Raw genomic sequence first — 24,442 nt, forward strand, 5'->3', positions numbered from 1 at the left:
GTACCAATCAATACAAATTACACTAGAAGCTATTAAATTTAAATACATGCAATAAGTGAATGACTTTGATTTGTATAGTTAGTGGTTTAATGAAAAATTGCATCCGCGGATTATAGTTTATATCCCTTTATTATTTTCCGATGCATATGTTCAGTAGCACTAAATCAATATGAATGGGAATCAGTACAACCAACATGTTCCAAAGCTCTCTTTTGGTCTGTTCAAATGCCCCAACAGCTACCTGAGGTTGCTAGACTACAACTTGGAAAATTTCATCGATATTATAAAGCATTGCACACTTTAATGGTACAATCATCAAACTCATCCACTTGAAAAAAAATACAGCCAGAGATAACTAGACCGTGCGGTGGCACGGGTTGTTGACTAGTACTATTAAAAGGGGTTGAGGTTTCTATGATGATCTGATTGTTCAAGTGCTTAGAGATTAGCCGCCAAAAATACAAATGAAATTCTCCCACAAAATCTCAATATAAACCCTACCAGTAAAATCAGTGCCACCAACTTTTCAGAATCGGCCCCACTGAGCTTTACCCTAGACATTAGGGAAGGGCACGACGCAAGAACGCGTCAACATTGCTACAAGTGTTTACACCACAGTGTGCAAACGCAAGCATGGCCACGATACCTAATAGCCGATGAAACTCGACACCTTCACACATGTAGCAGCCACAAACCTGTGTTAGAATACAAATTGTATAGGGATAGGGAAGTGGTTTAACTTGTATCCCTGTCTATCTCTTCTTCTCTCCCTTATCTTCTGTAACCTTCTGAGAGGATCTCGACTTGTACATCAAGGCATTGGCCATATAAATATATGGCCCGAGACAAAGGGTTCTACGCTTCCTCATATGGTCATCAGAGCCCTTCCTCTCGTACGTCTAGCCCTCGAGAAGAAACCAATCTAGTTGATCGAGTAGAGAGGTATCAGGCACCACGCCATCCACCACTGCATCCACCCTGCCCGCATCCACCACGCCCACATCTACCTCCAGCAGCTCGCCCTCTCTCGGTCCGCCTCCATCAAAGAAGCTCACGAGGACGAACTTCCTCCTCTGGAAGGCTGTCGTGCTACCCCAGATCAAGGGAGCACAAATGGAGCACTTCTTCGACGCCGCAAGTCCGGCGCCCCCTGCCACCATCACCATCACCAACAATGGGAAGGAAGAGCAGGTCTTCAACTACGCCAGATCGATCTGGTATGCACAGCAGCAATAGGTACAAGGATACCTCATGGGGTCTCTGTCTCGAGAGGTCCTCGCTCAAGTTGCAATGCTCCAGACGCCGGCCGAGGTATGGACTTCCATCCATGCCATGTTCGCTGCGCAAACACAAGCCCAGAAGATCAACACAAGGATGCCGCTCACCAATCTGCAGAAAGGTAACCTAACCATGGCAGAATATCTTGGGAAAATTAAAACCCTTACACATGAAGTTGCCTGCGCCGGTGCACCGCTCGGAGACGCCGAGATCATCTCCTACGTCATAGCTAGCCTCGACATCGACTACAACCCTGTGATCTCGGCTCTGGCTGCGCGGGTCGAACCGGTTACGGTTCAGGATCTGTATAGTCAGCTCCTGAGCTTCGACGCCCATCTCAACATGCCACAAGGAGCAAATGCGCGCCAGTCTTCTGTCAACGCCGCTTCCCGCGGACGTGGCCATGGGCGTGGACAGCAAGGGAGCGGACGCGGGAACAGCAGCGACGGGCGCAGTGGTAACCAGGGCCAGGCTCGCCTTGGTGGTGGTGACCGCGGCGGCGGTGATCGCGGCGGCGGCTACAACAACGGCTCCAACGGCGGCTACAACAACAATCGTCGACCTAGATGTCAAGCGTGCAAGAAACCGGGCCATGAAGTCATTAACTGCTGGCACCGGTATGATGAGGACTTCGTGCCTGATACACGGCATGTTGTTGCAGCCATGCGGGAGCACGGTGGAGCTGATGGTGACACGATCTGGTATGGTGATTCTGGTGCTAGGGATCATGTCACAAACGAGCTGGAGAAGCTTGCCCTCTGAGAGAGGTACCACGACAATGATCAGATTCACACCGCAAGCGGTGGAGGTATGGACATTCTTCACATTGGCCAATCTTCTATTAATTCCCCTAGCCTAAAACGTGATCTTGTCCTTAAAGATGTTCTTCATGTTCCACAAGCCGATAAAAATCTAGCTTCCATGTTTCGCTTAACCTCCGACAATAATATTTTCTTTGAAACTCATCCTACCTATTTTTTTCATAAAGGATCGGACAACGAGGGAGCTCATCCATCACGGTAGATGCATTGGAGGATTATACCCCATCACATCAAGAGTCTTTTATCGAAAGCGTCATCGTCAAGTCCATTCTGCCATTAAGCCCTCATTAGCCAAATGGCACCAAATATCAGGGCATCCTTCTTCAAATATAGTCAAGCAAGTAGTCAATAAAGGCAATCTCTCATTGTCACGTAGTTCCGAAAGTGAGTCAGTTTGTGAAGCTTGTCAATGTGCAAAGATTCACCAACTTCCTTATCCTTTGTCAAATAGTGTGTCTCATGCTCCTTTAGAACTTATTTTCAATGATGTATGGGGTCATGCAAGAGATTCTTTTGGTAGAAAGAAATACTATGTCAGTTTTATCGATGATTATAGCAAATTCCAATGGATATATTTGCTTAAATTCAAATCTGAAGTCTTTTCTGCTTTTCAAGAGTTCCAAAAACTTCTTGAAAGACAATTTGATAGAAAGATCCTTGCAGTCCAAAGTGACCGGGGAGGAGAGTATGAGAAACTCAACTCCTTCTTTCGTAGCATTGGCATTATTCACCATGTCTCTTGTCCTCATGCACATGAACAAAATGGTTCAGCCTAACGAAAACATCGTCATATTGTGGAGGTTGGCTTATCTCTTTTAGCTCATGCATCAATGCCACTCAAATATTGGGATGAGGCTTTTATCACGGCTACCTATCTTATCAATCATTTGCCTAGTCGAGTCATTGGCAACACTACTCCTTTGGAACGTTTGTTTCACCAACAACCAGAGGATAGCTCCCTCAAAATTTTTGGGTGTGCTTGCTACCTGAATTTGCGTCCCTACGATCGTCATAAACTTGAGTTCCGGTCCACACAATGTGTGTTTCATGGCTATTGTAATCTTCATAAAGGATACAAATGTCTAGAAATCTCATCAGGCCATATCTATATTTCTCGTGGTGTCATTTTTGATGAAACATTGTTTCCGTTTGCTAAACTTCATCCTAATGCGGGAGCTCTTTTGCGTGCTGAAATCTCACTTCTTTCCGATCCTTTGTTATCATGTGATCACGGGGGTGAATTAATTAGAACTGATCATGTGGAAAATTCCATGGAAAATTTTGAATCTGGTGTTGATTGTGCAGCAACAAGGCGTCATTTTATGTGTACAGATGCTGCCAATACAGGATCAGGCGCGGGATCCCAGGCAGATTCGCCTGGTGCTGCAGGTGCGCGATCCGATGCTGATCCGTGCTGTAGTCTGACGGACGCGGGATCCCAGGAGGATCGTCTTGTGTCTCCCGCGCCAGCCGACCGGGTGGCCGACAGCCCTCCAGGCGCGGAGCCCACCAGCGACTCCTCCGACAACTCTCCAGGCGCGGAGTCCACCAGCTCGCACGACAGCGACTCGCCTCGTGCCACGAGTCATGACGCTGCTGGCGAGGGGGAGAGCGCGTCTGCTCAGGATCCGACCAGATTTTCTGTGGACGGCACGTCTGCTGCAGAACTGGATGCTTCGGGAACTTCTATGGCCAGACCTGGAGCAACACCAGTTCCTCTCCGTCATACACGATCTCGGTCAGGTGTTGTCAGGTAGAAGAAGTATACGGATGGTACAATCAGGTATGACAAACTTAAGCGTGCTTTTCTCACAAGTACCGGTGAACCAACAAATTTGCATGATGCTCTTGCACAAAAGGATTGGAAGAAGGCTATGGATGCTGAATATGATGCACTTATTCCAAACAAAACTTGGCGATTAGTTCCACCAAAGAGGGATGCCAATGTGATTGACTGTAAATGGGTATATAAAATTAAGAAAAGAGCTGATGGAAGCATAGACAGATACAAAGCTAGACTAGTTGTAAAAGGGTTTAAACAAAGGTTTGGTATAGATTATGAGGATGCCTTTAGTCCTGTTATTAAATCAGCTACTATTCGACTTGTATTGTCTATTGCTATTTCCAGAGGTTGGAGCCTACGACAGCTAGACGTCCAGAACGCGTTTCTTCATGGTGTTCTTGAGGAAGAAGTGTTCATGCGGCAGCCACCAGGATATGAAAACAAAAACACACCACATTATGTCTGTAAGTTGGACAAACCTTTGTATGGGTTAAAACAGGCCCCAAGAGCCTGGTACTCAAGGCTAAGTACACAATTACAAAAGCTTGGGTTTACACCATCAAAGGCAGATACCTCATTATTCTTTTACAATAGGAACAATGTTACTATATTTGTTCTTGTTTATGTTGATGATATAATTGTTGCCGGTTCAAGCTCAGATGCTACAACTTGTCTGCTTAAGGATTTAAAGCTAAAGTTTGCCCTTAAATAGTTAGGAGATCTACATTACTTTCTTGGAATTGAGGTCAAGAAGGTAAAGGATGGCATACTTCTTACACAAGAATGATATAGCACTGATATTCTCAGAAGGGTAGGTATGGAAAAGTGTAAGCCAGTCAGTACACCTATCTCTACTTCAGAAAAACTTACTGTTGAAAGTGGAGAAGCACTTGGGTCAGATGATGCAACAAATTATAGAAGCATTATAGGTGCATTGCAGTACTTGACTCTTACACGTCCTGATATTTCATATTCTGTTAACAAAGTATGTCAATACTTGCATGCTCCTACTACTTCTCATTGGACAGGAGTAAAAAGGATTTTGAGGTATCTCAAGTTTACAGAGGGACTTGGTCTTCAAATTGTCAACTCTTCATCTATGCTTGTGTCAGCTTACTCTGATGCAAATTGGGCAGGGTGTGCTGATGATAGAAGGTCAACAGGTGGTTTTGCTGTATTTCTGGGAACAAACCTTGTGTCATGGAGTGCAAGAAAACAGGCAACAGTCTCAAGGTCAAGCACTGAGGCTGAGTATAAAGCTTTGGCTAATGCAACAGCTGAAGTAATGTGGATTCAGACATTGTTACATGAACTTGGAGTTAAAGTTCCACAGGCTACAAGATTATGGTGTGATAACATCGGTGCAACCTATCTTTCACCTAATCCTGCTTTTCATGCACGGACAAAACATATTGAAGTTGATTTTCATTTTGTGAGAGAAAGAGTGACACGCAAACTGCTTAATATATATAAGGTTTATTCCAACAGGTGATCAACTTGCCGATGGATTCACAAAGCCTCTCACAATGAGGAGGTTAGATGATTTCAAGTACAATCTCAACCTTGGCAAATAGGGTTTAGATTGAGGGGGAGTGTTAGAATACAAATTGTATAGGGATAGGGAAGTGGTTTAACTTGTATCCCTGTCTATCTCTTCTTCTCTCCCTTATCTTCTGTAACCTCCTGAGAGGATCTCGACTTGTACATCAAGGCATTGGCCATATAAATATATGGCCCAGGACAAAGGGTTCTACGCTTCCTCATAACCTGAACATGCCGCCCACGAAGGCCCACATCGCCGGATGAGATTAGATCTCCAAATCACCGCCGGCGGATGGCGGCATCCCAATTAAAGCACCTCCCTCTACCACTAATGATGTGAAGAGCCGGCATTGGGTCCTTGCTGCACCAGGCCGCCAAGCCAGCCACTGCCATGAACAGAAAGGAAGAGATCACTGCCGGGAAGGGGCCCTGCCGCCGCCGGTACTGGACTCAGCAGCGTCCAAATATAGGGCAACCGGATGGGAGGGGCGGTAGGGGTCTAACTAGGGGCTCCGTGTGTCGCCCTTGGTGGAGAGGCAGCGTTTGTTGTATATTGTGCTACGTTATCATGGTAATTACTTTTTATTCAACAATCAATACTTCACTTGTGATTAACAAGAAGTTCAAAAATCACATGCACGAATTTATTGTTCTAGGTAGTAGAGAGTGGGGTCTTCAATCTGGTGTAAAAAACATAGTGCGTGGACCATTCTGTCAATTTTGTGGCACTAGAGGGACAAGTAGGAGCTTCTCTTTGCGGTGCACTGTGAGCCCAAATGTTTCGGTCATATTTATGCCCTCTTCCTCTGATTCTGGTGGTAGCTTCCAGTCGAAGTGGTACATGAGATTTGTTAGCATGAGTTGAATGGTCGCAGTCGCGAAGTTGATACCGGGACATATCCTGCGCCCGGACCCAAACGGAAAGTATTGGAAATCATTCCCCTTATAGTCCATGGCGGCAGCGCTGCCGCCTTCCATGAACCGCTCAGGCATGAACTCCTCTGGGCTCTCCCAGTTGCTAGGATCCCTCTGGATAGCATAGGTGTTGATGAAAGTGCGCGTCCCCGATGGTATCGTGTAGCCGTTTATGATGCATTCGTCCATGGAGAGATGGGGCACCATGAGCGGCCCCGGCATGTGAAGCCGGAGTGTCTCCTTGATCACTGCCTTTAGGTAGGGCAGACCGTGGAGATCGTCTTGGGTGACGGTGTCTTTCCCCTTGGGTATGGTGCTCCTCACCTCGGCTTGTAGCATGGCCATGACGCGGGGGTTCTGCATTAGCCGAACCATGGCGTATTCCAGTACTATGGTTGATGTGTCCGTGCCAGCTTCAAACATGATCTAGAGACATAGATAGATACATGATCAGTGGTATACATGAAAAAAATATCAACAGCTAGCTAGCATGGAGGAGTGTAGCTAGTATGTGACCTATCAATTTTGTTAAAAATAAATAAAAGTCCTTCAAAAACAAAAAAGGTATGTGACCTACCAGCAACTGAGCTTTGATATGGTCTCTTGTGAGGTTGTACTCTTGCTGAACAGAAAGCAAGACGTGGATGAAGTCCCTGTCCTCGTCCAACGCCGGCGGGGTCGCATGTTCATCGATGAGCCTATCGAGCAAGTCGTCCCACTTGTTGTTTACTCTCCGGGCCTTGGCGCAAACAATTTTTCTGAAGATTTCCAGCTTCACCAGTGCCGGGAAGTGGTCCTCCAGGTTGAAGCCGCCGATGAGCGAGGCGTTGGCCTCCACCAGCTCCCGGAAGTGCTTGTTGAGTCCTCGCTCCCTGAAAGAATTGCCTGCCACGGCGTGGCACACGATGTCGAAGACGAAGGCGTTGAGCAGCTCGCTCATGTCTAGGGCAACGCCTGCGCGCATGGCGTCGCGGACCTTGGCCAGGACCAGGTTCACCTCATGCTGGCGCGCGTGGCGGTAAGAGTGGACCTTCCTGGCGGTGAGCAGGTGGGTGGTGGAAATCTTCTTGACCTGGCGCCAGTGGTGGCCGTAGGGAGCGAAGACGACGTCCGCGGAACCATAGAAGAGGATGTGGGCGACGGGGGAGTGGGGTCTGGACGCGAACACGTGGTCGTGCGTGCGCAGCACTGCCTGCGCCGCAGCCGGCGTCGAAACGACGAGCGTCGGGACGGCGCCGAGGCGGACCAGCATGAGGCCGTCACGGCCGTGCTCCGCGGCGAGGTGGCGGAGAGAGACGTGCGGGAGGGGGCCAACCTGGTGCAGGTGGCCGATCACGGGGAGCCGCCAGCCGGGAGAGGGCAGCTTGTTCAGCGCCTCTTCTCTGGCCCTCGCCGCCGCATTGCCCAACCCGAAGCGACGGCGAGCCATCAGGAGGAGGATGGACGCCAAGAGGACGAGCAGGGCTGCATCAGCATGTGGCACCTCCATCGATCTCTAGCGCTGGCAGGCAGGATGTTGAGTTTTCTGAATGAATGATGATACGATCGCTCGCTGGTTTTATAAAGCCTGGTTGAGCGTGGTTGGTGCATCAAGCAAGTGACCATCTAACTACGGACTCTCTGACCATCTATGCATCTCGACCGTTGTTTTTTTTTTTTTTTGCAATTTCAACGTAAAGTACTCCAGCGCAGAGTACAAGAAGAACCACGGTAAAAATTTCAATCGTTAGTATCCTTGTATATTTTCGTGAATTTGCTTCATTAATATCCAACCATGTCATGTCACTACTAGAATCGCGTTTTTTCCTTCATTACCTTTTCCATTTTATCAGACACTCGGCAAAATTTCTGTCTGTTGAGTTAGATTTAAATTTGGACTCAGCGGTAGCAAGCAACTCGCCAAAGCAGTAGCTTTGCCAGGTTCTGTTGAAAACTGACTCAGTAAACAGAAAAAAAACTCGACAGACTATCAAGCTCGTCGAGTTCCTCATGGAAACAACTCGGCGAATACTGACATGTCGGCCATGCTTTGCAGCAAGTGACACAGTCATGAAGGCGGACTTCGTTTGCCGATGGAAACAACTCGGTAAAACTATTTTACTTTTTATTTTTATAAATCGGAATGCGAGGCGTCATATCTTTGCGGAGTTTCGTGGGTCAAAACACGGTAAACATTTTTCAGTTTTTTATTTTCATAAATCGGAATAATAGGTGTCACAGGTAATCACTGCCAGGTGGGACAAGGCATCACGTGATGCTGACGAGCGGGCCGTGCGTCTCGCTATACCGAGTTCCAAAACTCGGCAGAAGATGGTTTTGGTCTTAAATGAGAAACGAGCATATACACTAACTCTGCTCACTCTCTCGCCAGCCATCTACCTAACTAGCTCCCTTTCCTCCAACCATGGATCGCCGGCGCGCTGCCTCCTCCACTTCTACTAGCCACTCCGCCGCCACTCCATTTTGAAACCTTCATAGCATCGACTCGACGGCTGAGTCATCCACACCGTCGACGGCTGCCGCAGCTCTGGGAAATATGCCCTAGAGACAATAATAAAGTGATTATTATTATATTTTCTTGATCATGATAATCGTTTATTATCCATGCTGGAATTGTACTGATTGGAAAGTCAAATACATGTCTGCGTACATAGACAACATTGTTTCCCTAGTGAGGTTCTAATAGACTAGCTCATTGATCAAAGTTGGTCAAGGTTTTCTGACCATACAGATGAGTTGTCATTTGATAACGGAGGAGTAAATTGTGTGTATCAAACGTCGCAACGTTACTGAGTGACTATAAGGATGCTCCACAGGTATCTCCAAGGGTGTCTGTTGCGTTAGCATGGATCAAGACTGGGATTTGTTATTCCGTATGACGTAAAGGTATCTCAGGGCTCACTCGCTAATACAACATCATAATGAGCTTGCAAGCAATGTGACTAATGAGTCACTCACGGGATTGTACATTACGGAACTAGTAAAGCGACTTGCCGGTAACGAGATTGAACTAGGTATGGAGATGTCGATGATCGAATCTCGGGCAAGTAACATACCGAAGAACAAAGGAAACTACTTATCGGATTAACTGAATCCTTGACATTGAGGTTCGACAGATAAATTCTTCGTAGAATATGTAGGAACCAATATGCACATCTAGATCCCCCTATTGGTTATTGGCCGTGAAGGTGTCTCGATCATGTCTACATAGTTCTCGACACACTTAACGTTTGGTGACGATATAAGTATACCTGAGTTATTATGTTGGTGACCGAAGGTTGTTCGGAGTCCCAGATGAGATCCTGGATGTGATGAGAAACTCATGAATGGTCCGAAGAACTAGATAATTAACTGAATCTAATTAATGATCTGTTAAGGGAAAAGTCAGATCTATTTTTTTTAAAGCCTATGCATCACTAAGATGCATGTAGCCACTTTATTAACGAAATAAATTAAAATTTCAGTTGTTCCGAACAACCTCTAATAGAGCAGTAAAATAATCTAAAATAAACCAAAAGATACCACAACTGGCTAACATAGACCTAGATGCCTAATCATCTATCCTATTACGGGACCGTCATCCAAATCGGTTGTAGATATCCCGAGCTACCATCTCCCACCAGATAGACCCAGTAACCAAAGGCTCCCTGGTTTCCGCAGAAGTGAGTAATGACCATGTACGGATCAGCACCAATAGATCAGCGTTGATGCCTTGTAAAGTACCTACAAGTACTTTATATGTGTTTGTTTGTTAAAAGTCATGTCATTCCTGCAATTCCATATAGCCTGAAGCAATGCACATACTCATATACGAATATGTCTAGCAATAGTTATGTCCACTCGATTTAGCCACGTCCCAAACAACATTTCAATGCTAACCGAAGGTAAGATATTAACGGCTATATGGTCTGTTTGCCATATAACTTTTACAAGCGGACATTGAAGAAAAATGTGTTTGATAGATTCATCATGATCACAAAAGCTACACAGTTTACTTCCCTGCCAATTACGCTTTGCTAAATTATTCTTAGTGAGAATCATCTTCTTGTGAACAAACCACATGAAAACTTGGATTCATAAGGGTACTTTGTCCTACCAGATATGAATCGACTTGGAGATTGGTGTTGTGTCAATAATGTTCAAATACAGCGATTTCACAATAAAGATGCCACTAGGTGTTAGCTTTCAATGAAGTCTATCGGACTCATCCGATAACTGGACATCCATGAGCCTGCTGACTAAGTGTAACCAAGCCTTCCATCTATGACCTATTAGAGCTCACCGGAATTAGTATTTTCTAATTAATGTGGGATTTTTAGGTAGTGCCTAATTAGCATAAGTATAGATAGATAGATATAGCACCTACAAACCCCCACTATGCTGGATTTTGCTCGGTTTAAAACTAAGCGAATCAACCGTTAACCATTGGATGGTAATACCAGGGAACGCAACTACAACCACTCGTAGAATAACTATTTTTCTATTCTCTTTGAAATAATGTTCGTGAGCTAGATTTTCACGTTGCACGTCTAAAATGCTTTCTCGGGAATGGAGTTTTGATCCACATATTGGTTTCATCTTTCTTTAGATAAAAGGCACAAGCACATGAGTACTTGACTCCTCGACACAGTGCGGAGAGGAGGTCTCACACCCGGGCGTTTCAGAGACCATCTACCTAAATTTATCTCATTTGCACAAGTCACTGAAAAATAGTCGGATGATGTTCCAAACGTTTTTCGGGAATTTTAAGAATAAGAAACATAATCGATATATAGTAGAACAAAATTTAGAGTAGCACACGATATTACATATTATTTCAAGTCAATGGGAGAAGCACTAACTTTCAATTAAAGAAGAAGAGATAATATACAATATTATCATTGGGGTTTTGGCCGGCCGGGTCAGCAAAAAGACGCAGATGATATTACTGTGGATCACACGATATAGGAATGGGGTGTACGTTTTTTAGACATGGTGTATGTACGACTTTATACACCAATGTTAGGATGCAAATGCAGATGAACAAAAATCCCTATCATTAACGTTACAGCATGATACCATATATACAGATCATAGTCTAGTTAATTTTCTACTTCATATATTTGATTGTTAAAATTTTGAGGGATACTCCACACGTTTAGATTAACATGCAAATTAAGTGGTGAATGAAGAGGAGGTCCACAAAAAATATTAGAAAGTATTACCCTTTGCAAGGAAAAGGTACCATCAGAAGTCGTTATTTTATAGCAAAATTGAAAAAACCAAATTGTGGATAGTCCGAATGAATCCAATCTGCATGGGACCGAGGATCGTTGGCGCCCGGTAGCACATCACCATTTCAAATCTAACATGCATTGGATTCCCAATGGACCCAATCATCGGTCCTCTGTGTGTAGTGTTCCGGTACATCAGATCTACAGCAGAGTATTGTATCAGTGGTACCTGCTATTAGATGTGGCCATGGCGCCATGCAAGTGGCCTTGTGGCCTCCAAATGACATTCATTACAGCGTTGTATAAAATATTCGTCACATGGCTAGATAGATTCATTGAAAACTAACTTGTACAGTATAAACGTAATCTTTCATATATACACATATAGACTTATCTCCTTAAACACGCATACACCTTATTTCTATGAACACATTTGATAGACTGAGCCGGCATATCATCTTAAGAATTACGATGTCATCGTAGATGCCTCGTGGTTGACAAAAATGTATCTTCTCACTGAATGTGGAGCGCCAAAAATCCTACAACAAATCAAAAAATAATACGAGCACCTGAAATGAAAAGACCACTTCCCTCAAAGATCCAATCACGAATTGGTTCATGAGAGTGGCTCAGATCTGCCGGGACCGAATCACCGGTTCAAATCTGCATTATAGGTGAATATGCCGAGATCTCATGCTTCGAATGGGGCACAAGTGTTGGGCTGGGTCAGATCTACCTACCGGCAGCTTGTAGAATTAATATTGTATTCTAGTGTTAAATCACCAGTGGAACCTACTGCTACATGCTGGAGGCCTCCAAGTGTGCAAAATGTGCTTGGCCAGGTAGTTTACACAGGAGTCATAGTTTCCATCCAAGTGTGCCAAATATCTTGGTGCAATTATAGTGAGGACCAGGGCTTTGCGTCCTGCATGTGTGTCAGGTTATCTCCATCACCCTGGCACAAAGAACAAAAGGCTAAGAAGATAACCCTGGCCCCATAATGCCGGATGATGTCTTACTACAAATTTTAGGTAAATGTAAAACACATACTACCTCCGTCATTGTTTATAGTTTGTGTTCCCTATATCGTCAATTTGACCAATATAATATAACCAAAAAATTATAATTCCTCCATCCCGGTGTATAAGTCATCTTACGAAAATTAAATAATCCTAAAACACTTTGACGCAGTGCATTAACTCTCACCTTGTTTCTATTTTTTGACTAATCAACCAATAAGAAACGTAGAACGTGTATGTTTTTAATGACTTGAGACTAACTAGCATGACATGCAGTTGTCAATTTATTGCATGTAATGAAATTAATTAACAAATTAGCATTTATGTCTCTCGTTTTTCTCTTCGTCTTGGTCACGGTGCACTACCTAATACGACTTATACACATCGGGACGAAGGGAGTACAAATAAAAAAGATAACCCTGGCCGCGGTGCAGGGTGCATGCTCGTAGTTCCATATCGTCAATTTGACTAACTAGATATGCATTATATCTCATCAAAAACATATCATTGGATTCATATGTGAACTTAGTTTCTAGAGATATAGTTTTATTAGATACTGCCTCTATTTGGGTTTATTAATCCCCGTCATTTTCTGGGTCAAAGTTTGACAACATATTTGACTACCAAAATAGTAATGCATGCCAAAAAAAACTTATGTATTTCGATTCATATTAGAATTTTGTTTTCAGTGTTGTTATTTTTGCTATGTATAACTTATATTTTATTAGTTAAAGTCATGGTCAAAATATGACCCAAATATAAGGGGGTGGGGGGTGGGGGGCTAGTAAACTAGGATGGAGGTAGCACAATAGAACTAGGGTTGAACACGAGCCGAGTTTGGTCCAAGCCACTCTTTAGCTTGCTATTTGGTAAGCCGACTCGGCTCAGTTCGCTGCTACCAACGATCCTTACAAGGGAGGCTCCGCTCGGCTCCTCCCATGCTTAGTCCAGCTTGGGTGGTTGGCTAGCCCTGCCAACTGATCATTATAGTGAACTAGGGAAACGGAATTAAAACAGTCGCTGGCCATGGCGAAGATTGTCCCTTCCAAAGAAGCTCTCCCTCATCTTTCACCTCGACCAAGTTGTTTCATTTACGGTCGTTGGCAAGTTAGATCTGCGTACGACCGAATATGCCTTCTCCTTGCGGCATAGAACGCATTTGTCGACGCCCTCCGTGGTGGAGCCGACATTGTCTTCATCCCGAACCGTGCCACGCTGAGTATGCTCGCCACCACGCCTCGCACGGCGAGGAGGAGGCCGTCATTAGGCATAGACCGAAAGTCAACCCATGCTGAATAGTTTTTGGTATAATTGCCGTCGATTTTTAATCTATGAATAATGACACAAGAGATATCTGACAACGAGGGGATCCCTGAGTGCTATATGTGCACCGATGATGTTTGCTTTTTTTTCTTTAATTAACCTATAGTAATAGACCGAAACAAATGAAAAGATACCACCTACCTTTCCCACTATGCGTAGATCTCTGATTTTCAGTGTTGGCGTCGACTTCGGGCTACCTAAATGTCGTTGGGTCAAGATTCGGGTCATATTTTCAATGCTAACAGCGAGTTCTCAGAGCTTTCAGACTCCACACAATTATTGTACTTAAACCCCCTGATTTTGTGTCCAAGAAAAACCACATAAATTTGTGCCACAGAAAATGTCTGACACTACAGAGTATCTAACTTCCCTGGAATGCACCTGATAACATTCCCAAAATGTAATATGCGAGACAGATAAAATACTACAGCAATCAATTGCCCCAGCTATATTTAGCAAGAACAACAGTTAAAACCAGGCCGTGTCCTACAGAGTAGCGGAGCTACCCTGAATTTGTTGGGCATGCCACCGAGGGTACTAGGCTGATGGAAACAACAAATTTTTTGCTCTCAAAGTCTAGATTCACCTTCACACTTCACCGTTTTCTCTTGGGCATGGGCGGGCCTCGACGCAATTTTGTTTGCACGTACCTCCGGCCCTGGTCCTATACCATGCATGTGAGAGCCACTCAAAAGTTGATTCTAGGGCAACCAAAATTTATCTGCCATAGTAGATGATGAAAAATAGGGCACCCGAATTTTGTTCTCCTTGCTGCGGCTCCGCTGCTCCACATTTATATTTGGCGATTTGGGGTTGTCCCTATTTTGTGGCATCACCAAAATAGAGATATGACATATGTTGGAGCGACGTTTTGTAATCCAAAGGCCCTAAAACTTTTTTTTCCGAACATGCTTTCTCGAGTCATGTGGTAAAGTACGACAGTAATTTGCCACCTTCATGATGTTGTTCATTTTTCGATATAGTCAGTACCTCCATTGTCGGTGCCATGGTGTTTGTTTTCAGACCTTTGTTGTTGATTCCATGCTCAAATAATTAAGTCCCTCTGTCCACAAATAATTAAGCCCCCAAATAATTAGTAATTCCATGTCGAACTAGGTTGGCATAGTAGGATTGTCGCCCCTCCGTCCCCAAATAATTAAGTCCAGTTCTAGTTTTGTCCTAAATCAAAAGAATGGAAACTTGACCAAATTTATAAAAGAAGAATGCAATCCCTCCAAACCCTATCGCTGCTTTAGCACACTTTAGTAGCAATATTTATGGCATTCAAAAAAATGCAGTATCTACTTTGTCATTACGTAAACAAAGAATCTAATGTTTTTTAGGGCAAGCTACAAGTAACATCAGGGAACAAATAAATAAAGGAATGATGCACTGGTAATTTTACACCCCTCCAGCGCTGATCCTGAATCAATGCTTGCCTGAAAAAAGGTAAATAATGAATAAATCTTCAGTTTAGCCCAAAGGTAAATAAAAAATGACTGGTCATTGGTAATTTTATGGCAAGCTTCAAGTCCCGAATAAATGCTTGCATGAAAAATGGTACATAATGTAAAAAAATGTAAATAATGATTGCATCTTCTTCTCTTCAGCCTAGCCAAAGGGCAAGCTGCTTGCTGTCGATTTGGCTGTACGCCTGCAAGATGCATGAAAAAAAATGTAAATAACGAATATGCTGCTCCGATTTGGCTATCGACTATGGCATTGATCTGCTGCTGCTCCGATTCGAACCGTTTAATCATGGTCTAGTTCTATATGCTTACAAGAGAATTTTCTTTAATCAGATGTACGCCAAGAAATGAAACGATGGCAACTAAGTTGTTGTCCCATCTTCCTTGGTTCGCAAAACAACCAATGAATAACCCGATCTCATGCTGATATTGCATTGTACTCAGTCCATTATTGTACTCGGTCCATAGGGTCGGGTGCCACAAAATTAATCACCTCTGTGTGTAGTATTCCGGTACACACAGCCAAATATGGTACCTGCTATTAGATGTGGCCATGGCGCCATGCAAGTGGCCTTGTGGCCTCCAAATGACAGTCATTACAGCGTTGTATAAAATATTGGTCACATGGCTAGATAGATTCATTGAAAACTAACTTGTACAGTATAAACGTAATCTTTCATATATACACATATAGACTTATCTCCTTAAACACGCATACACCTTATTTCTATGAACACATTTGATAGACTGAGCCGGCATATCATCTTAAGAATTACGATGTCATCGTAGATGCCTCGTGGTTGACAAAAATGTATCTTCTCACTGAATGTGGAGCGCCAAAAATCCTACAACAAATCAAAAAATAATACGAGCACCTGAAATAAAAAGACCACTTTCCTCAAAGATCCAATCACGGATTGGTTCACGAGACTGGCTCAGATCTGCCGGAACCGAATCACCGGTTCAAATCTGCATTATAGGTGAATATGCCGAGATCTCATGCTCCGAATGGGGCACAAGTGTTGGGCTGGGTCAGATCTACCTACCGACAGCTTGTAGAATTAATATTGTATTCTAGTGTTAAATCACCAGTGGAACCTACTGCTACATGTTGGAGGCCTCCAAGTGTGCAAAATGTGCTTGGCCAGGTAGTTTACACAGGAGTCATAGTTTCCATCCAAGTGTGCCAAATATCTTGGTGCAATTATAGTGAGGACCAGGTGCCAAATATGTCCGGCATGTTTCCATCCAAGTGTGCCAAATATCTTGGTGCCAAATATGTCCTGCATGTGTGTCAGGTTATCTCCATCATCCTGGCACAAAGAACAAAAGGCTAAGAAGATAACCCTGGCCCCATAATGCGGGATGATGTCTTACTACAAATTTTAGGTAAATGTAAAACACATACTACCTCCGTCATTGTTTATAGTTTGTGTTCCCAATATCGTCAATTTGACCAATATAATATAACCAAAAAATTATACTTCCTCCATCCCGGTGTATAAGCCATCTTACGAAAATTAAATAATCCTAAAACACTTAGACGCGGTGCATTAACTTTCACCTTGTTTCTATTTTTTGACTAATCAACCAATAAGAAACATAGAACTCTATTTTTTGACTCATCAACCAATAAGAAACGTAGAACGTGTATGTTTTTAATGACTTGAGACTAACTAGCATGACATGCAGTGGTCAATTTATTGCATGTAATGAAATTAATTAACAAATTAGCATTTATTTCTCTCGTTTTTCTCTTCGTCTTGGTCACGGTACACTACCTAATACGACTTATACACATCGGGACGAAGGGAGTACAAATAAAAAAGATAACCCTGGCCGCGGTGCAGGGTGCATGCTCGTAGTTCTATATCGTCAATTTGACTAACTAGATATGCATTATATGTCATAAAAAACATATCATTGGATTCATATGTAAACTTAGTTTCTAGAGATATAGTTTTGTTAGATACTGCCTCTATTTGGGTTTATTAATCCCCGTCATTTTCTGGGTCAAAGTTTGACAACATATTTGACTACCAAAATAGTAATGCATGCCAAAAAAAACTTATGTATTTCGATTGATATTAGAATTTTGTTTTCAGTGCTGTTATTTTTGCTATGTATAACTTATATTTTATTAGTTAAAGTCATGGTCAAAATATGACCCAAATATAAGGGGGTGGGGGGGGGGGCTAGTAAACCAGGATGGAGGTAGCACAATAGAACTAGGGTTGAACACGAGCCGAGTTTGGTCCAAGCCACTCTTTAGCTTGCTACTTGGTAAGCCGACTCGGCTTAGTTCGCTGCTACCAAACGATCCTTATAAGGGAGGCTCGGCTCGGATCCTCCCATGCTTAGTCCAACTTGGGTGGTTGGCTAGCCCTGCCACCTGATCATTATAGTGCGCTGGGCAGACGAAATAGAAACAGTCGCTGGCCATGGCGAAGATCGTCCCTTCCAAAGAAGCTCTCCCTCATCTTTCACCTCGACCTAGTTGTTTCATTTACGGGCGATGGCAAGTTAAACCTGCGTACGCACGAATATGTCTTCTCCTTGCACCATAGAACGCATTTGTCGACGCCCTCCATGGTGGAGCCAACATTGTCTTCATCCCGAACCGTGCCACGCTGAGTATGCTCGCCACCATGGCTCGCACGGCGATGAGGAGGCCATCATTAGGCATAGACCGAAAGTCATCCCATGCTGAATAGTTTTTGGTATAATTGCCGTCGATTTTTAATCTATGAATCATGACACAAGAAATATGTGGCGACGAGGGGATCCCCGAGTGCTATATGTGCACCGATGACATGGATATATGCTATCGTTATCGTCATCTAGACAATGGTATGTCCTTCACCGTCAACCTAAAGAAGGACTTTGAAATTATTACGGTATGTAAAGACGGCGTTTTTTTGTAATGAAGTTTGATGTTTGCTTTTTTTTCTTTAATTAACCTATAGTAATAGACCGAAACAAATGAAAAGATTCCACCTACCTTTCCCACTATGCGTAGATCTTTGATTTTCAGTGTTGGCGTCGACTTCGGGCTACCTAAATGTCGTTGGATCAAGATTCGCGCCATATTTTCAGTGCTAACAGCGAGTTCTCAGAGCTTTCAGACTCCACACAATTATTGTACTTAAACCCCCTGATTTTGTGTCCAAGAAAAACCACATAAATTTGTGCCACAGAAAATGTCTGACACTACAGAGTATCTAACTTCCCTGGAATGCACCTAATAACATTCCCGAAAAGTTATATGCAAGGCAGATAAAGTACTATAGCAATCAATTGCCCTAGCTATATTTAGCAAGAACAACAGTTAAAACCAGGCCGTGTCCTACGGAGTAGCGGAGCTACCCTGAATTTGTTGGGCGTGCCACCGAGGGTACTAGGCTGATGGAAATCACGATTTTTTTCTCTCAAAGTCTAGATTCACCTTCCCACTTCACTGTTTTCTCTTGGGCATGGGCGGGCCTCGACGCAATTTTGTTTGCACGTACCTCCGGCCCTGGTCCTATACCATGCATGTGAGAGCCACTCAAAAGTTGATTCTAGGGCAACCAAAATTTATCTGCCATAGTAGATGATGAAAAATAGGGCACCCGAATTTTGTTCTCCTTGCTGCGGCTCCGCTGCTCCACATTTATATTTGGCGATTTGGGGTTGTCCCTATTTTTTGGCATCACCAGCATAGAGATATGACATATGTTGGAGCGACGTTTTGTAATCCAAAGGCCCTAAAACTTTTTTTTTAGAACATGCTTTCTCGAGTCATGTGGTAAAGTACGACAGTAATTTGCCACCCTCATGATGTTGTTCATTTTTTGATATAGTCAGTACCTCCATTGTCGGTGCCATGGTGTTTGTTTTCAGACCTTTGTTGTTGATTCCATGCTCAAATAATTAAGTCCCTCTGTCCACAAATAATTAAGCCCCCAAATAATTAGTAATTCCATGTCGAACTAGGTTGGCATAGTAGGATTGTCGCCCCTCCGTCCCCAAATAATTAAGTCCAGTTCTAGTTTTGTCCTAAATCAAAAGAATGGAAACTTGACCAAATTTATAAAAGAAGAATGCAATCCCTCCAAGCCCTATCGCTGCTTTAGCACACTTTAGTAGCAATATTTATGGCATTCAAAAAAATGCAGTATCTACTTTGTCATTACGTAAACAAAGAATCTAATGTTTTTTAGGGCAAGCTACAAGTAACATCAGGGAACAAATAAATAAAGGAATGATGCACTGGTAATTTTACACCCCTCCAGCGGTGATCCTGAATCAATGCTTGCGTGAAAAAAGGTAAATAATGAATAAATCTTCAGTTTAGCCCAAAGGTAAATAAAAAATGACTGGTCATTGGTAATTTTATGGCAAGCTTCAAGTCCCGAATAAATGCTTGCATGAAAAATGGTACATAATGTAAAAAAATGTAAATAATGATTGCATCTTCTTCTCTTCAGCCTAGCCAAAGGGCAAGCTGCTTGCTGTCGATTTGGCTGTACGCCTGCAAGATGCATGAAAAAAAATGTAAATAACGAATATGCTGCTCCGATTTGGCTATCGACTATGGCATTGATCTGCTGCTGCTCCGATTCGAACCGTTTAATCATGGTCTACTTCTATATGCTTACAAGAGAATTTTCTTTAATCAGCTGTACGCCAAGAAATAAAACGATGGCAACTAAGTTGTTGTCCCATCTTCCTTGGTTCGCAAAACTACCAATGAATAACCCGATCTCATGCTGATATTGCATTGTACTCAGTCCATTATTGTACTCGGTCCATAGGGTCGGGTGCCACAAAATTAACCACCTCTGTGTGTAGTATTCCGGTACACACAGCCAAATATGGTACCTGCTATTAGATGTGGCCATGGCGCCATGCAAGTGGCCTTGTGGCCTCCAAATGACAGTCATTACAGCGTTGTATAAAATATTGGTCACATGGCTAGATAGATTCATTGAAAACTAACTTGTACAGTATAAACGTAATCTTTCATATATACACATATAGACTTATCTACTTAAACACGCATACACCTTATTTCTATGAACACATTTGATAGACTGAGCCGACATATCATTTTAAGAATTACGATGTCATCGTAGATGCCTCGTGGTTCACAAAAATGTATCTTCTCACTGAATGTGGAGCGCCAAAAATCCTACAACAAATCAAAAAATAATACGAGCACCTGAAATAAAAAGACCACTTTCCTCAAAGATCCAATCACGGATTGGTTCACGAGACTGGCTCAGATCTGCCGGAACCGAATCACCGGTTCAAATCTGCATTATAGGTGAATATGCCGAGATCTCATGCTCCGAATGGGGCACAAGTGTTGGGCTGGGTCAGATCTACCTACCGACAGCTTGTAGAATTAATATTGTATTCTAGTGTTAAATCACCAGTGGAATCTACTGCTACATGTTGGAGGCCTCCAAGTGTGCAAAATGTGCTTGGCCAGGTAGTTTACACAGGAGTCATAGTTTCCATCCAAGTGTGCCAAATATCTTGGTGCAATTATAGTGAGGACCAGGTGCCAAATATGTCCGGCATGTTTCCATCCAAGTGTGCCAAATATCTTGGTGCCAAATATGTCCTGCATGTGTGTCAGGTTATCTCCATCATCCTGGCACAAAGAACAAAAGGCTAAGAAGATAACCCTGGCCCCATAATGCGGGATGATGTCTTACTACAAATTTTAGGTAAATGTAAAACACATACTACCTCCGTCATTGTTTATAGTTTGTGTTCCCAATATCGTCAATTTGACCAATATAATATAACCAAAAAATTATACTTCCTCCATCCCGGTGTATAAGCCATCTTACGAAAATTAAATAATCCTAAAACACTTAGACGCGGTGCATTAACTTTCACCTTGTTTCTATTTTTTGACTAATCAACCAATAAGAAACATAGAACTCTATTTTTTGACTCATCAACCAATAAGAAACGTAGAACGTGTATGTTTTTAATGACTTGAGACTAACTAGCATGACATGCAGTGGTCAATTTATTGCATGTAATGAAATTAATTAACAAATTAGCATTTATTTCTCTCGTTTTTCTCTTCGTCTTGGTCACGGTACACTACCTAATACGACTTATACACATCGGGACGAAGGGAGTACAAATAAAAAAGATAACCCTGGCCGCGGTGCAGGGTGCATGCTCGTAGTTCTATATCGTCAATTTGACTAACTAGATATGCATTATATGTCATAAAAAACATATCATTGGATTCATATGTAAACTTAGTTTCTAGAGATATAGTTTTGTTAGATACTGCCTCTATTTGGGTTTATTAATCCCCGTCATTTTCTGGGTCAAAGTTTGACAACATATTTGACTACCAAAATAGTAATGCATGCCAAAAAAAACTTATGTATTTCGATTGATATTAGAATTTTGTTTTCAGTGCTGTTATTTTTGCTATGTATAACTTATATTTTATTAGTTAAAGTCATGGTCAAAATATGACCCAAATATAAGGGGGTGGGGGGGGGGGGCTAGTAAACCAGGATGGAGGTAGCACAATAGAACTAGGGTTGAACACGAGCCGAGTTTGGTCCAAGCCACTCTTTAGCTTGCTACTTGGTAAGCCGACTCGGCTTAGTTCGCTGCTACCAAACGATCCTTATAAGGGAGGCTCGGCTCGGATCCTCCCATGCTTAGTCCAACTTGGGTGGTTGTCTAGCCCTGCCACCTGATCATTATAGTGCGCTGGGCAGACGAAATAGAAACAGTCGCTGGCCATGGCGAAGATCGTCCCTTCCAAAGAAGCTCTCCCTCATCTTTCACCTCGACCTAGTTGTTTCATTTACGGGCGATGGCAAGTTAAACCTGCGTATGCACGAATATGTCTTCTCCTTGCACCATAGAACGCATTTGTCGACGCCCTCCATGGTGGAGCCAACATTGTCTTCATCCCGAACCGTGCCACGCTGAGTATGCTCGCCACCATGGCTCGCACGGCGATGAGGAGGCCATCATTAGGCATAGACCGAAAGTCATCCCATGCTGAATAGTTTTTGGTATAATTGCCGTCGATTTTTAATCTATGAATCATGACACAAGAAATATCTGGCGACGAGGGGATCCCCGAGTGCTATATGTGCACCGATGACATGGATATATGCTATCGTTATCGTCATCTAGACAATGGTATGTCCTTCACCGTCAACCTAAAGAAGGACTTTGAAATTATTACGGTATGTAAAGACGGCGTTTTTTTGTAATGAAGTTTGATGTTTGCTTTTTTTTCTTTAATTAACCTATAGTAATAGACCGAAACAAATGAAAAGATTCCACCTACCTTTCCCACTATGCGTAGATCTTTGATTTTCAGTGTTGGCGTCGACTTCGGGCTACCTAAATGTCGTTGGATCAAGATTCGCGCCATATTTTCAGTGCTAACAGCGAGTTCTCAGAGCTTTCAGACTCCACACAATTATTGTACTTAAACCCCCTGATTTTGTGTCCAAGAAAAACCACATAAATTTGTGCCACAGAAAATGTCTGACACTACAGAGTATCTAACTTCCCTGGAATGCACCTAATAACATTCCCGAAAAGTTATATGCAAGGCAGATAAAGTACTATAGCAATCAATTGCCCTAGCTATATTTAGCAAGAACAACAGTTAAAACCAGGCCGTGTCCTACGGAGTAGCGGAGCTACCCTGAATTTGTTGGGCGTGCCACCGAGGGTACTAGGCTGATGGAAATCACGATTTTTTTCTCTCAAAGTCTAGATTCACCTTCCCACTTCACTGTTTTCTCTTGGGCATGGGCGGGCCTCGACGCAATTTTGTTTGCACGTACCTCCGGCCCTGGTCCTATACCATGCATGTGAGAGCCACTCAAAAGTTGATTCTAGGGCAACCAAAATTTATCTGCCATAGTAGATGATGAAAAATAGGGCACCCGAATTTTGTTCTCCTTGCTGCGGCTCCGCTGCTCCACATTTATATTTGGCGATTTGGGGTTGTCCCTATTTTTTGGCATCACCAGCATAGAGATATGACATATGTTGGAGCGACGTTTTGTAATCCAAAGGCCCTAAAACTTTTTTTTTTAGAACATGCTTTCTCGAGTCATGTGGTAAAGTACGACAGTAATTTGCCACCCTCATGATGTTGTTCATTTTTTGATATAGTCAGTACCTCCATTGTCGGTGCCATGGTGTTTGTTTTCAGACCTTTGTTGTTGATTCCATGCTCAAATAATTAAGTCCCTCTGTCCACAAATAATTAAGCCCCCAAATAATTAGTAATTCCATGTCGAACTAGGTTGGCATAGTAGGATTGTCGCCCCTCCGTCCCCAAATAATTAAGTCCAGTTCTAGTTTTGTCCTAAATCAAAAGAATGGAAACTTGACCAAATTTATAAAAGAAGAATGCAATCCCTCCAAGCCCTATCGCTGCTTTAGCACACTTTAGTAGCAATATTTATGGCATTCAAAAAAATGCAGTATCTACTTTGTCATTACGTAAACAAAGAATCTAATGTTTTTTAGGGCAAGCTACAAGTAACATCAGGGAACAAATAAATAAAGGAATGATGCACTGGTAATTTTACACCCCTCCAGCGGTGATCCTGAATCAATGCTTGCGTGAAAAAAGGTAAATAATGAATAAATCTTCAGTTTAGCCCAAAGGTAAATAAAAAATGACTGGTCATTGGTAATTTTATGGCAAGCTTCAAGTCCCGAATAAATGCTTGCATGAAAAATGGTACATAATGTAAAAAAATGTAAATAATGATTGCATCTTCTTCTCTTCAGCCTAGCCAAAGGGCAAGCTGCTTGCTGTCGATTTGGCTGTACGCCTGCAAGATGCATGAAAAAAAATGTAAATAACGAATATGCTGCTCCGATTTGGCTATCGACTATGGCATTGATCTGCTGCTGCTCCGATTCGAACCGTTTAATCATGGTCTACTTCTATATGCTTACAAGAGAATTTTCTTTAATCAGCTGTACGCCAAGAAATAAAACGATGGCAACTAAGTTGTTGTCCCATCTTCCTTGGTTCGCAAAACTACCAATGAATAACCCGATCTCA

At 42.9% G+C, this 24,442-nt stretch overlaps 1 protein-coding gene and 1 non-coding gene across 2 annotated transcripts; one reads left to right on the forward strand and one right to left on the reverse strand.

Moving 5' to 3' along the window:
• The first annotated feature begins 1,470 nt into the window (after positions 1–1,470).
• On the forward strand, positions 1,471–1,609 carry LOC123423670. Its single transcript, XR_006621261.1, has one exon. It is a non-coding gene; the product is annotated as a small nucleolar RNA Z247 (small nucleolar RNA).
• A 3,836-nt stretch (positions 1,610–5,445) lies between these two features.
• LOC123451129 (indole-2-monooxygenase-like) lies at positions 5,446–7,865 on the reverse strand. The gene is made up of 2 exons (XM_045128171.1): positions 6,917–7,865; positions 5,446–6,765 (listed from the first exon to the last, which is right to left on the reverse strand). The coding sequence occupies exons 1-2, from the start codon at positions 7,826–7,828 to the stop codon at positions 6,139–6,141; spliced, it is 1,539 nt and encodes a 512-aa protein (XP_044984106.1). The 5' UTR covers positions 7,829–7,865; the 3' UTR covers positions 5,446–6,138.
• Positions 7,866–24,442: the final 16,577 nt, after the last annotated feature.

The sequence above is a fragment of the Hordeum vulgare genome, chromosome 1H (genome assembly GCF_904849725.1).
Source record: "Hordeum vulgare subsp. vulgare chromosome 1H, MorexV3_pseudomolecules_assembly, whole genome shotgun sequence".
Classification (NCBI taxonomy): domain Eukaryota; kingdom Viridiplantae; phylum Streptophyta; class Magnoliopsida; order Poales; family Poaceae; genus Hordeum; species Hordeum vulgare.

Coding starts and splice junctions, on each gene's coding strand:
- LOC123451129 (XM_045128171.1), bottom strand. CDS start 7,828: ATGGAGGTGCCACATGCTGATGCAGCCCTGCTCGTCCTCTTGGCGTCC. Junction 6,766..6,916: donor ATATCAAAGCTCAGTTGCTG/GTAGGTCACATA, acceptor CTATGTCTCTAG/ATCATGTTTGAAGCTGGCAC.